Genomic DNA, 13,231 nt, shown 5'->3' on the forward strand with positions numbered 1-13,231 from the left:
ATTAGAGCATACCTCTCACCTTTTCTCTCTTTCTTCTTCCCTGTGCTCTATCACTGCCCAACAGTCTTCATTGAGTAAAGACAATCATTTTTTGAGCCATATGAGGGAAAGGAGACTTTTAGCTACATGCTAATTTCAAAAAGCCTTTCTGAGCCCGGATACAGCTAGTGAGCTGTGCTCTGGTAAATAAATCAGGCCACTCAGTGTGGTAATAAATGCCCAACTGCCAAATCTGACTCATCACGAGTAAATTATACCTATTTAACCGGGCTAATTAGCATATTAGCGTATGCACATAGCATATGAGGTGTATTTAAGGATCTAGATAGGCTGCAGATGTGCTAATGCGATGCCTTTCCCTCATATGCACTGCATCCCCTTCCCACTTTGAAAACATGAGTGTGAATTTCTCCTTCTGTCACGAAAATTCCTCAGTCCCTCGTTTTAACCTTGTTATATGTTGTTCCTGTTCCCTGCACAGCCCCAGACAAACAGCACCAAAAACAGCATAGTCACCAGCCCTAAAGGAAACCTTCCCTCTCCTGCACTGGTATTTACCTCTTACCTTTCCCTCCCCACTCTCTGTCACCCCTTCTCTCTATGTCCACCCTTTTGTGTCTGTTCTAACCTCAGTTACCATGGACAGCAGGTGTGTTCAATCCTATTCCATGTGGAAGGGAAAGGTGTGTTTAAATGTGTGTTTTTAAGGCCATAAACTCTCTCAACTACTAATCAACTGCTAGGAAACTCTCAAGTCAATCATTCCATTTAATTAGTGAAATGCTAAGAAAACTCAAAGATCACACCAGGGGTCAGTATTACAAAGCAGGATTTTTCAGTCAGTTGGACAACATTAAGCCCAAAGTCAAGGCTGACCAATGGAATTAATTCTCATATGTTCTCCCATTGGGCATTTTGTCTGGTTTAACTGAGAAATCGTGATTTGTAGTATAGCCCCCAGCTCTCCACGAGTGAGTTTGAACACTGCTGCTAATGAGTGTCTGTGTTAGTCACTTCACGGGGTCAGTGACCAGAGCAGCCGTTTCAGGTCACCATGGTGTCATTCAGCTTGTTAGCCAATCCCAGACAGCCTGATTTACCAAAGCCCTCTGAGTGTACACACAGTTTTCATTGGAGAAAAAATAGTAAAGAGACGTGTGATAGGTGAGAATGTGTGTCAGACACAAACGGTTGTTTGATATGTGCTTTTTCACATGCTGTCAGGTTTAGCTTCTGCTGAGGATTTTGGTAAATACGTCTTACATTGCGTATTCCATTGTCCTTCTATGAACCCTGTCATTCCTGTGTTTTTTGTTTGTTTGATGTCATCTATTATTCTCATGTTATGAGGATAAGACGAGTAGAAATTGATGATGCAGTAAACATAAAATCTTATAGATACCACATATAATATGCATTTACAGTTCCATAATTTATGCACAAGAAGTCATAGGCTTGTGATCTTTTTCTGATGTGAATTCTGGTGAATATTTCTGGCTTGTTGATGTGGAAAGTTTCAAATGACTACATTGAACCATTGGAATATTAGGTAAGTGTGACATCAGAGATGCTCCTTCACTGATTGTGATGTCATTCATTCAGCTATAGTTGCATGTGCATCTCCATGGTAATGTGCTGTCAGACAAAAAAAGACATCTACACTGTTCTGGTTGAACCCAAAATATGAAAGTAATTGCGTAAACACATGAGAAAGATGTGGACACTCTCCATGTTGACACAAGAAAACATAACATGTTTCAAGTCTTTTAGGTTGTCTCTAAGCTAATATCCAGTGCGTATAATATTGCAGTTTAGGCAACAATACAGATGATCTGTTTTTTTAGAGGATGGTTGTATGCTGCGCTCAGTGAGCATGTGTGAACCTGGAATGGAAAAATGACACACACTCCAACATATACAGCTCCAGTAACACATGAGGCGATATATCACCATATTTATAGGACCACCTCATAGCTGCCCTTTAATACCGTGTGTTTGTGTGCGCGTGTGTGTTTGTGTGTGTGTGTGTGTGAGTGTGTGTGCACTGCTCACTGTGTAGCAGATTTAGTTACAAAGCCTTGAAAAGGAACAAGGTGGTAATTATTGGCTGAAAAGAACCTTCAGTCTCCCCTTTGTTCCATACGGCACCAGTTCCCCCCTTAATGGTTCCTTTTGCTCAGTTTGTCCAGAGATCTGCTGCTCTCAGTTAAGAATAGATTTAAATTCTCTGCTTGTAGAGTTAAATGTACTCTGTACTTCAGTGGGTTTTTTTAGCCTGGTGTTGGTGTGCTGTCTTCAACAAAGTAGTCACTGTAAAAAAAATCACAACTAGGCTGTTTCAACAGAAATTGATTTCGCAGGGATTACTGTGTGTGGGTGTCATTCTAATGATAATGTCTGATATAATTATTGAGAGATTGGCTGCAGAAAAGTGTGAATCCACAATGATTCTCACCCATGTTGAAGCCTTGTAGCCCATGATTATAGCAACTGTGACCATCTGGTCATGCCCCTGAACCTTGGGCTCATATTGCCTAGCAACACCCTGTCAGTCACCCATCATGTGATTATTGCATCACAAACCTAATGATTCTATCATTATGACATTTAGTGCTGTGGTTATATGTGGTGGGTCTTTGTTTCTATGTCAGAAATTATTTATGTTTGCAGACAGAAAAAAAAACGAAACAAAGACAAAACATCTTTTGTTAGTTGTTTATTACTGTTGAGAGTGTGCTTGTATAGCCCTGTTTCACTAACACACACACACACACACACAAAAGCATGCACGTTATTACCCACCCCATGCATACATGCACACACACACACACACACACACAAATGCGGACACACACACACACACACACACCCACCAGGTATCTGTCATAATCCAGGCTGTTTCTACTGCCGCCTGCCTGTTGCCCTAGGCGACAGTTGTCATGGCGACAACAACATCATAATGCGGGAGACATCTGGGCTCTGATTGGGCACTGGAGAATGCCACTTCCTGGGAGAGCTGTAGAGTTGTGGGAGGGAAGGAGAGAGTGATGGATTCTGGTGTGCACTGAGAGAAAACGCACACACACACACACACACACACACACACACACACACACACACACACACACACATTAAAACACACATTGATCTACATGTCTGCATATTCAGAGAGCTATCAAAATAAACATCACTCATAGAATAATCTCTTTTAAGTGTATGTGTGTGTGTAGGAAAGTGCGCACATGTATCCGTCCTCTGAGCCTTCGTTTTTTAACACAAAGCACAGCATCTTAAGTGCCTGGAGTGTTAGTAGAACTGACATGAAGAACTGGTACAGGAAGGGAAACTGAGAAAAAGCCTCTGATGAAGCTTGCCTTTCAGTCAGCTCTGCTGGTTGGTGGTCTCTGCAGGAGACTCAGACTCAGAGGGCCAGTTCCAGTGGAACACGGGTAGAACGGACATTAAGCTCTGCGGTGTTCCCCTGTCACTAGTGGCAGCCGGTTTGTCTTTCTGTCACCTCAGCGGCTCTCCATTTGGAGGACCAGATGTTGGTTTATCTGTGTATGCCTTGCGAAGGGGAAGTGGCTCTCAATGAACAGTTCTGTGGTGGACTCAGTGTGTTATCGTATGTTAATCTGTATTATCACAGTTACTCCCAGGCCAGAGCAGAGATTTGTGTTTCTGTGTGTGTATTGGTGTGTATGTCTGTGTGTGTGTGTGTGTGTGTGATTGAGAGAGAGTTGGCTGTCCTTCCCCACAGTGTCTTTTCTGTACATCTCATTCTCCTCTGTCAGCTACAAGTGTTTCTCTTTTTCTCTCTCTTTATATGTTTTTCTGTCTTCCTCTCTCTCTCTCTCTCTCTCTCTCTCTCTTGCTCTTTTATTTTTCTTTGTCTGTCTCTCTCTCTTTTACCCCTGGGTTTTCTTAGTTTCTCTCATGTCTACCCTTTCTCCTCTCCTCCTCTTTCCGTTTCCATAGGAACCTCAGACCACTGTCGTTCATAATCCAGTGGATGGGATTAAGGTACCCCCCCCCCATCTCTCTGCATCTCTGTCTCTCTATCTGTCCATCTCTCTATCTCTGTATTTCTCCATCCCCCACCTCTTCTGGTCCCTCTGTTTGATCTGCATCCTCTTTGTTCATCCCGGGGAACGTCACCATCGACTGACATTACTGTGTGTGTGTGTGTGTGTGTGAGAGAGAGAGAGTGTAAAGACTGCACATAAACATCTGTCTTCTATGCAGTTAATACTGTGCAATAATGCTTAGTAATACTATATATGTTTGTATGTGTGTGTGTGCGTGTGTGTGTATGTATGGGTTTGTTTTACTGGGTTTTGTACATTAATCAGTAAACTCTGCATGAAAGAAGAGCTCAGGGACTAATGCGGCTGCGGCGTGGCTTCTGAGGCTCTCTCTGATTCTTCATTCTTTGTAACACTCCTCCTCTATTCTGTTCTCCTGTACACACACACACACACACATACGTAATGTCTGGCCTTCATATCTGACATGCACACACATATACACATCCTTCTGCAGTTTCTATTGTTCATGCTCACACTCAAACGAGAGTTCCTTTCTGTAACTATATTTCTTCCGGGGGGAAAAAAAAACATACCAACTACAGAGGGAAAGAGAAAAAGGTTTTCAAAAGCATGAAAACAGAGGCTGTATTTCAGAGGGGAGTTTAAGGCTTTGAAAAGAGGATTTAATCAGCGTGAATTAAATTATGATTGCACTCACTGATTTCTATGGCAGCTGCAGCTGTGCATTTTGTTTAAAGTGCATCAGACAGCCAAATATATGATGTCAGTAAATCTCTTAAAAAATCCCTGTGTTGGTAGAAAGTGCCAGTAAATCTCGTTATTATGTTCTGTGCTCTGCTTACGGTTGACGCAAGAAAAACAATTTGCCAACTTTAAGACTCTGACATAACTCTAAAACAGCGCATTTGGCCTCACTGTTACTGCAGTCACGTTTGAGGAACAGGGACCTCATGTGGCAGAACTTAGGAAGTGCAAGTGTAGAAGCTGAATCTGTGTCGGCGAAGTCCAACTGAAAGTGCTGGAGACTTTGATAGTGCAGTTGCTGTGGCCCTGACCAGTGGCTGAGCTCCATTGTTACTCCACCTACAGCCCTGCCTTTTCCAGTCAAATGAGTTTCATACCTATTACGGTAGCCACAGATCAGCCCTATAGAATTCAAGGGGCATATTTTCTCCATTACTGTTTCTTACCTCCATCCATCATCTTCCATCCATCTGTACACACAGCCCTACTGCTGCAGAACTCCTCGATCCACAGCGCTGAGTGCAGGCAAGGCGGGATAGCAGGATCAAGCTACCTAGTAACAATGGCCCAGTTTGTTCCAGGGCTGTCAGTTTGACTGGCCCAGTTACGCTGTATACGTTCGTGTGTCTATGTGCGTCCTTGACGACTGTTCCCGTTTTTCCCAGGGCAGGTGCTCAGTTGACACACCCCCCCTCTGAATGACATCATTCTGTCGGGAGATGCCTCCTCTTTCTTACTTGATCTTTCTCTCTCTCTCTCTCTCTCTCTCTCTCTCTCTCTCTTTCTCTCTCTCTTTGTCTCTCTTTCCCTCTTTCTTGTTCTCTCTGTCTCTCTTGATGCACCACTATGAGGAGGGTTTTAATGAGGTCACTGTCATGCTAGCAGCTCTCTCTCCTGCTCTCGTCCTAACCACGTTCCCTTTAGTTTAATGGCACTGAGAAATCTCACAGAGCTGCACTGAAGTTATGACTGAGATCATTTCACTTGTTTAACAAAGCAAAAGCAAGAGAGAACATGTGTGCATGTATATATATATATATATATATGTATGTATGTATAGATAGATAAATCAATAGATAGACAGATGGATAGATAGGCATTAAAGTAGTTTTAAAAAGAATATTTCTCCATGCTCTCAAAGATGAGAGAGAAGAAAAGGATTTTGTGCTTCATTTATTGATCAGAAATCTTTTTTCCTCTCGTTCTGAAGAAGAAGAAGAGGAAAAAACAATAAGAGAGAGATGATGTGCTGCAGTGGTGTTTGTGATGAAGTGTGGAGCCAGCAGCAGCAGTGGATAATGGTGACAGGCAGGAGCGTATGGAATCTCTGTGTGGTCTCAGCTCTGTCTTTTACACCCACACATTCATTACACATGCATGTGAGACAGCCTTAGACTGGGAAACAGGGGGAGACCACATGTCCAATGCATTGTGGGTTGGTTGTGTGCCAAGCACTACATGTAATCCAGCTACCTAATTTATCTGAAGTCGTTTCAAATCAACGTACATCAGATCATTCATTTTGAAGAAAATGATGTAAGGATGTGTTAAAAGGTCAAGTGCTCCATGTAATTGTACTGTTAAAATAGGGGATGCGCAGCACTCCAGGTTATATCTGACTTAACACAGCTATTTGGCTGGCTGTATTGGCGTAGGCGTGTGTATGTGTGTTTCTGTTTTTTTAACTGGTCCTCGATTTTGTCTACATCTCATTATTCAGAAAAGATCATAAGAACAGATTAAGTTTGTAAGCTGCGGTGTCTTCAGGGAGAAGATGTGTGTTTTCTCAATCCCTGTGTGTGTGAGTGTGTCTGTGTGTGTGTGTGTGTGTGTGTGTGTGTGTTCAGAACAAATGCGTGGCAAGTGTTTTAACGAGGTTTTCCATGCATCAGTGCATGGCTAATTGCTGTGTGCTCCCCTGTGTTTTATAAAACAGATGTTAATATGAAGCTTGTGTATGTGTGAAAGAGAGGACTTCATCTTAACAGACTAAACACACCGGTGCAGCCGTGAGAGTGATCAGTAGAAATATGACTGTGAGCGAAATGAAGCCGCGGTGGTAAATTTGCTGCTTGTATTTCAACTTCGCAGAGATCTTTATCAGAATAGATGAACTTTTTAGCTGAACTGACTCTACCTTTCTGATTTTGTGTTTGTTTGTTTGACAAATTGGATTTGTCATCAGTTTCACAGACAGCAGTACGTAATACATCATGGCAGTGAGGCTTTTGTTTGACAGCGTCAGTCAGTTGCTGTTGTTGAGATATGTTGTGTTGTGACAGCTGCACGGGTTTGTGTCATGTCCCAGCAAAAAGAACAAAAAAAAACCCAGCACCTGCAGTGTCTGACTGATGTTTTACTGAGTCTGTCTCCCCTCCACAGGAGTCCTCAGACAGCAGCAATGCCACAGTGGAGGATGAAGACATGAAAGGTGAGTCAAACAGACAGGTGTGGGCATAGGAGCATGACGTCTGAAATTAGGGACATTCTAACGTTTATTAAGGGAGCAAGAACTGCACAGAAGGTAAAAAACTTCTGTTGTTTCTAATGAAGCAGAACATCCCGCATCGTCGGTTCCAAATGTTCTGTTGGTTCCCCTGTGGCTTCGTTCCCTTCTCTCCTGATTGGTAGATACAGCAGATAGACTCACCTACACTGAAATACGTACACGCTCACACACACACACACACACTGGTAGACACTCTAACTGGGTTAACATAGCTCCTTCATTGATGTCCATGTTTAAAGTGGACTGGAGATCGTATGGAGTGTGTGTCTGCAGTCTGCTAAGCTGAATCTGTAGAAACGCTTGAAACTCTTCTGTGCTAGGACTCAAACCTCAGCCAGCTCCACCTGGTCTGCAGCAACGGGGCAAGGGCACCTTGTGCTAAATTTAGTCACTGTATGTGTGAGTGTGTGTGTGTGAGTGTTAAAGACACATCTCTAGAATTACCCATGACAGAACCAAGATGAGTGTGTGATTCAAGCTCAGGAGAAGTGAGAGATAGTGAGAAAGAAAGAATTGTGAGGGTGTGCATGGTGATCACGTGAGTGTGTGTCTGTGTGTGTCTGTGTGTGTGTGTGTGTGTTCTCTGTTGGTGAAGCTGGAAATATCTGACCCGCTTTGACCTGAAGATATGGCTGTTTGTTGCTGTTGCCTGTTGTTTTGACAGTAGCGCTCTTATGTCAGACAACAGTGGCTGTAGTTTTCACTCATGTGGCCCATTGACAGGTTTATGTATGACTCCTTGGCTGTGGGAATCCAGTGTGTTTGTCACTGTTAGCTTTGAGTTAAACATTAGTATGGAATATTCAGGGCTTATGTGCTGTGTAATATAAAAACCTTGTTTTGTACCCAGCTCTGCTGTTTAAACATGTCGTGCCACATCGTGCTGTGTGCTGAAGGGTATTTTCGGTCTTCATCATCAACATTATCATCAGCAGCAGCAGCAGCAGCATCAGAACCACTTGCCATCATCATCATCATTATCACATTTATTTACCTCAGTATCCATGTTCACCCACAGTCTCCATTAGTGCTGCATTGACACATCTGATTGGCAGAGGATCATTAGAAATAGGTAGAGGATCATTAGAAATAGGTAGAGGCTCATTAGAATCAGAAGTGACTGTGTGAGACTGAAATAAACATGGGCAGCACGGTTGGGGGATTGTGCCTTAGGACTGGGTGTAGAAACCCTGATTAATGTAACTGGAGGACTTTGTAGCTAAAATAGCTGTTCCAAATTCATCCTCACTGTCCTTTGATACAGAAATAACTGTGACGTTTTACTTTAGTGAATCGTCGCTTGAAGTTCCAGAAAGTGAATTACTGCTTGCAGCTATCATTAGTCAACATTAGCCTCCACATTCACCTTGTCATACACTCTCTTTTCTTGGTCATCCTTCAATATTTTTATAAGAACTGTTCTACTCTTCTTTCACATTCATCCATTGTCACCGTGACCCATCTCGTTATTTGTGTGTGTTTGTGGGTGGTGTGGGGTGTTATCCAGGGAGGAGCCTAGAGAGCAGCAGCACAGTAAAGAGCCAATCAAGCACCAGCTCTCAGCCTGACTCCGCCCAACCACCCCAGGGCCCTTCCCCAGCCGTTTTCTGTAAGTCAGCATGTGAGGTGCTGCTTGGCCTTTTTACTTCTGAACAACAAACCCGCCCAAACCCTCTCTGTCCACACTAAACTAATGCACATCACACATTTGGTCACAGGTGTCCTGCACGTGTGTGTATCTGACACGGATCAGACATGACAGTCACATACTTCAAAAAAATTTTTTTTTTTTTCACTTTTAATCATACTAACCCTCACCTCTAGGTAACCTTCAGGGTCCACTAACCGTCTTCACTAACAGTCATTCCCCTAAAGGTTTTGAGAGATTTGCCAGATTTTCATCATTGTGTTTGTGTTTTGAAACATCTCTGTATGAGGGGATATGCTGCATTCCACTGGCTACAGGAACTGAATTTCAACATGTTATTGGCATGTCTTATCGCGGCAAATAACTGGGCCAAGATATGCACTCATCAAAACGTGCCCTCATGTCCTCCCATAGCCTGCCAGTAGAATACATCAAATCCCCATCCACGGAGTTATACTGGGGAAGTACATACACACACATATACAAATAAATACAATCAATTCATATGTCTCTCTTTTCATGGACATTTGCTCCGAGAATTTACTAAATTATTTAATGAAACAGATAACGAAGCAATGAATGAAACAGAACTGGTCCTCTCATTTTCTGTCTCTTCACCGCTATGACAGTGGACATATCAGAGTCCTAACAGTGGAGTAATTTGTTTTTTTGGTTTTCATCTTCTTGCACACCATTCATTATTCAGATCTACAGTATGTTAAATAAAGTTAAACTGGACTAATCCAGTCCCATTGTTTCACTGGCTCTCTGTGCAGCTACCAAGCTGACAGACCTGTTGGGTTGTGTGCGTAAGGGGTCAGGACCCCTGTCTGATGGAGAGGCTGGAGCCAGCTCCCTCCAGACCACCCTCTCTGCCCCCTCCCCTCCTCAAACCCCAGTCACTCCCATGCAGAGTAAGTACACGAGGGTGCACAGGCGATACCCCACTTTTGGATGGCTCTTCTATTTCGAGATTTTGGAAATTCCTGAAATACCGGAATTAGAGTTAGATCAGATCAGATTAGATTAGATTCTTAGCATAAGGCTGTTCATAAGTTGCAGATTACCTATATTAGATTTGTTTCTGACGTGTTTGTTGATTGTAAGTTACATTTCTACCTTCCTCCCAGATCTCCTTCTTTTTATTTTTTCTACCTGTCTCTCTCTCTCTCTTTTCTTCCTCCTCTGTTTAAACCCCATAGTGTCCCGTCTGACAGACGTTGTGAGCAGTGTGCGTAGGGGCTCTGCCCCTCCTGCAGAGACAGAGGCGGGGCCTAATAAACCTGTTTCCTCCCCTAGTCACCCTTCCCCTCCTCCCCCTGTGCCCTCCTCAAGCCCCTCTCTGCCAGTCCAGTGTGAGTACTGACCAACAGCATGGGCCCTCACTGGACACTGCCAAGCCTCACTGGATGATCAGCTGGACTGTGAAGCCTCTAACCAGTCTCCGTATGAGTGCAGTGAAGCTGTAACAAGCACAGATGCAAACAAGAAGTGTAAAGTATTTGAATGACTTGGCCTTGAAGCTCCTTAACCTTGTGACCTTTTTAGTAAAGGTACGAGAATTGTGAAAAGACTGAGTTTTGATAAGACAATAGCAAACAAACATCAGAGGTGCTGTATATACTGGTAATTAAGGGAGCAAGGTCACAAGGAAAGGGAGCAGTTCCGAAGACGTCTGGGACGGGGCCCAGTTATTGAAATACTTCAGATAGTTATTTGACCCAGATCTGATCCGATTTGGCACCCTTTCCCTGGGTTAGTGAGAGCAGTGTGTTGGCTGAATCTGTCGTGTGACTGCGTTTTTGCCTTGGCCTTGTTTGACTCTGTGATGCCGAGTGAAGTTGGAGTAGTGCTTTTTGGTTTAACACAGAAGGTGTCAGTCTGTGAGAGAGAACCTAACAAGGGATTGACAAGGGATGTGGTTGCGGTTGTGGTAATGTGTGGCTGATGTGCATGTGTGTGTGTGTGTTTTCTGTGAGACTGCAGTGAGAGAAAACTGCTGTGGATTATGGCTCTTTCCTCCTCTTACACACAGAGGTGAATTTATCTGAAAGAAGTGGAGAGTGAAAATGTTAACCACTCAGCACTGTGTGTATGTGTGTGCATATGTGTGTGCTAATTGGGTACTGTGGTCTTCGTCTCCCGCTCTATGTGTGTATGTGAGACAGCTGATATGCCTGCCTGTCTTGTCCCACAGCACGGAAACAGGAGATCATCAAGATCACTGAGCAGCTGATTGAGGCCATCAACAACGGAGACTTTGATGCCTATGCGTAAGTCTGTGTGTGTCGGTATGTGTATTTTTTTTTTTTAAGGAACTCAAAGGTAATGTTTGGAGGAGCAGCTTAATGGTTGTGAAGTTGTCATTAAAATGACTAGTGACGTATCCAGTGCATGGTTTTGGGTGATGTAAGACTTCAGTCTATAACTTATATTACAGTGTGTGTGTGTATGTGTAGATGTAATTTGGACTCCTCTTTCTCTCCATCTCTGCAGTAAGATCTGTGACCCGGGCCTGACCTCGTTTGAGCCAGAAGCACTGGGGAACCTGGTGGAGGGGATAGACTTCCACCGGTTCTATTTTGAGAACTGTAAGTGAGCTAGAACTTCCAGAGACACGGACAGTTTATTTTCTATTTCATCTTTTTTGGCTACTTGAACATTTGGCTGTAAGAGTTTCTTTTTTTTCCAGGAAGATGTTTCTTGTTTTTTTTTTTTGTTTTTTTTTTTTCCTTTTTTGGGGCACTATTAGTTTCTCTCTACTTTGAAAGAGCTTTTAAAGTCATTTCACAATCATTTTGCTTTCGCTGTCATTTAAAGATTTTCTACCCATTACACAATCCTGCAAAACCAACACTAGTTGAGACCAGTTCACGCAGGTTGTCCATATCCTAAACTCTGATTAATCTGAATGTTGCCCAGCACAAGTGTAGTGTTCTGTGGTTTGGATAGGGGTGCTACAATTGTAGTACGATATTAAATTCCTTAGGTGTAATATTATTGAGTTGTATCATATTGTATTGAATTCTGTACTGCCTCTTGCACTGGCACCATACCTGTTGTGTGGTTGTCATGGTAACTGAGCGGTGACATTTCCTCTCCCTGTTTTGCCTGCTCAGTGTTGTCTAAGAACAGTAAGCCCATCCACACGACCATCCTGAACCCTCACGTTCACCTGATTGGCGAGGAGGCCGCCTGCATCGCCTACATCCGCCTCACGCAGTTCGTGGACGGGCAGGGCCGACCACGTACCAGCCAGTCAGAGGAGACTCGCGTATGGCACCGCAGAGACTCCAAGTGGCAGAACGTTCATTTTCACTGCTCGGGTGCCCCTGCGGCACCACTCCAGTGAAGGTGTGTGTGTGTGTGTGTGTGTGTGTGTGTGTGTGTGTGTGTGTGTGTGTGTCTGGTGAAGGTGATGAATTCAGTCAAAAACCTGGTAAATTATTGAAAGGGAGTCCTTGAAAGACAGTCAGATTTGTTTTGTTAATTTTGAAATATGTACCATTGCTCTGAGCTTTTGAAAGAACCCAGTGTGTGTATGTCTGCATGTGTATTAATGTGTGTGGCTGTCTCACTCTATTTACCCTCCTCTTCCTGCCCCCCCCCCCCCCCCCCCCTCTCTTTTTTTGTTTTCCTCTCTTTTTTGGTTTGTTGCTTGGCTGTGTGCAGGGACAAACTGCTGTAGCCACGTCTAACAAGAGTGCCCAGCCAGAGAGAAAGATGGAAAGAAAGCAAGAACGACAGAGAGAGAGAGAGAGAGAGAGAGAGAGAGAGAGAGAAGGAGTGGAATGAGAGGAGAGCTAGTCCATTGTTGGGTGGCTTTGAGCCAGCAGTACCTCATCCTCCCACACTGAGACCACGCCTCCTTCCCTCCACTCTCTCCTCCTTTTTCCATCCATTCATCCATCCGCCCGTCCCCTCTCCCACTCACTCACCCCTGCCCTTTCCCCAGACTGCCACCCTTGTATTAGGAGTGTCTGTCAGATGTTGAATGAGTGTTAAGCTGGAGATGCTGGTCCCAACATTCAGTATTTCTCACAGGACTGAATGTGCTTTCTGTCTCAGCAACGTTAAGATCAAAGCCCTTGTCTCACAGCCCAAACCCCTCCTCCATCCTCCACATTACAACCGTGTATATTACAGACCTGCTCTTTTCACAACCAAAATTATTATTATTATTATTAGTAGTATTATTATTATTATTATTATTATTAGTATTATTATTAATACACAAAACCAATTGTATATGTTATGTGTGCGATTCATTCTTCTTCCGGA

The 13,231-nt window shown here is 43.5% G+C and overlaps 1 protein-coding gene across 1 annotated transcript in view; it reads left to right on the plus strand.

Moving 5' to 3' along the window:
• The window catches only part of LOC115827604 (calcium/calmodulin-dependent protein kinase type II subunit beta-like), a 48,997-nt gene extending 36,315 nt beyond the window's left edge, over positions 1–12,682 (plus strand). Inside the window, exons 16-25 of the mRNA XM_030791490.1 lie at positions 482–550; positions 3,979–4,023; positions 7,176–7,224; positions 8,810–8,911; positions 9,727–9,864; positions 10,153–10,305; positions 11,148–11,223; positions 11,447–11,541; positions 12,070–12,304; positions 12,623–12,682. Coding sequence (XP_030647350.1) covers positions 482–550; positions 3,979–4,023; positions 7,176–7,224; positions 8,810–8,911; positions 9,727–9,864; positions 10,153–10,305; positions 11,148–11,223; positions 11,447–11,541; positions 12,070–12,302 — 960 coding nt within the window. The 3' untranslated portion in view covers positions 12,303–12,304; positions 12,623–12,682. The remainder of the gene's footprint in view (positions 1–481; positions 551–3,978; positions 4,024–7,175; positions 7,225–8,809; positions 8,912–9,726; positions 9,865–10,152; positions 10,306–11,147; positions 11,224–11,446; positions 11,542–12,069; positions 12,305–12,622) is intronic.
• Positions 12,683–13,231: the final 549 nt, after the last annotated feature.

Source organism: Chanos chanos, chromosome 14, assembly GCF_902362185.1.
Source record: "Chanos chanos chromosome 14, fChaCha1.1, whole genome shotgun sequence".
NCBI lineage: Eukaryota > Metazoa > Chordata > Actinopteri > Gonorynchiformes > Chanidae > Chanos > Chanos chanos.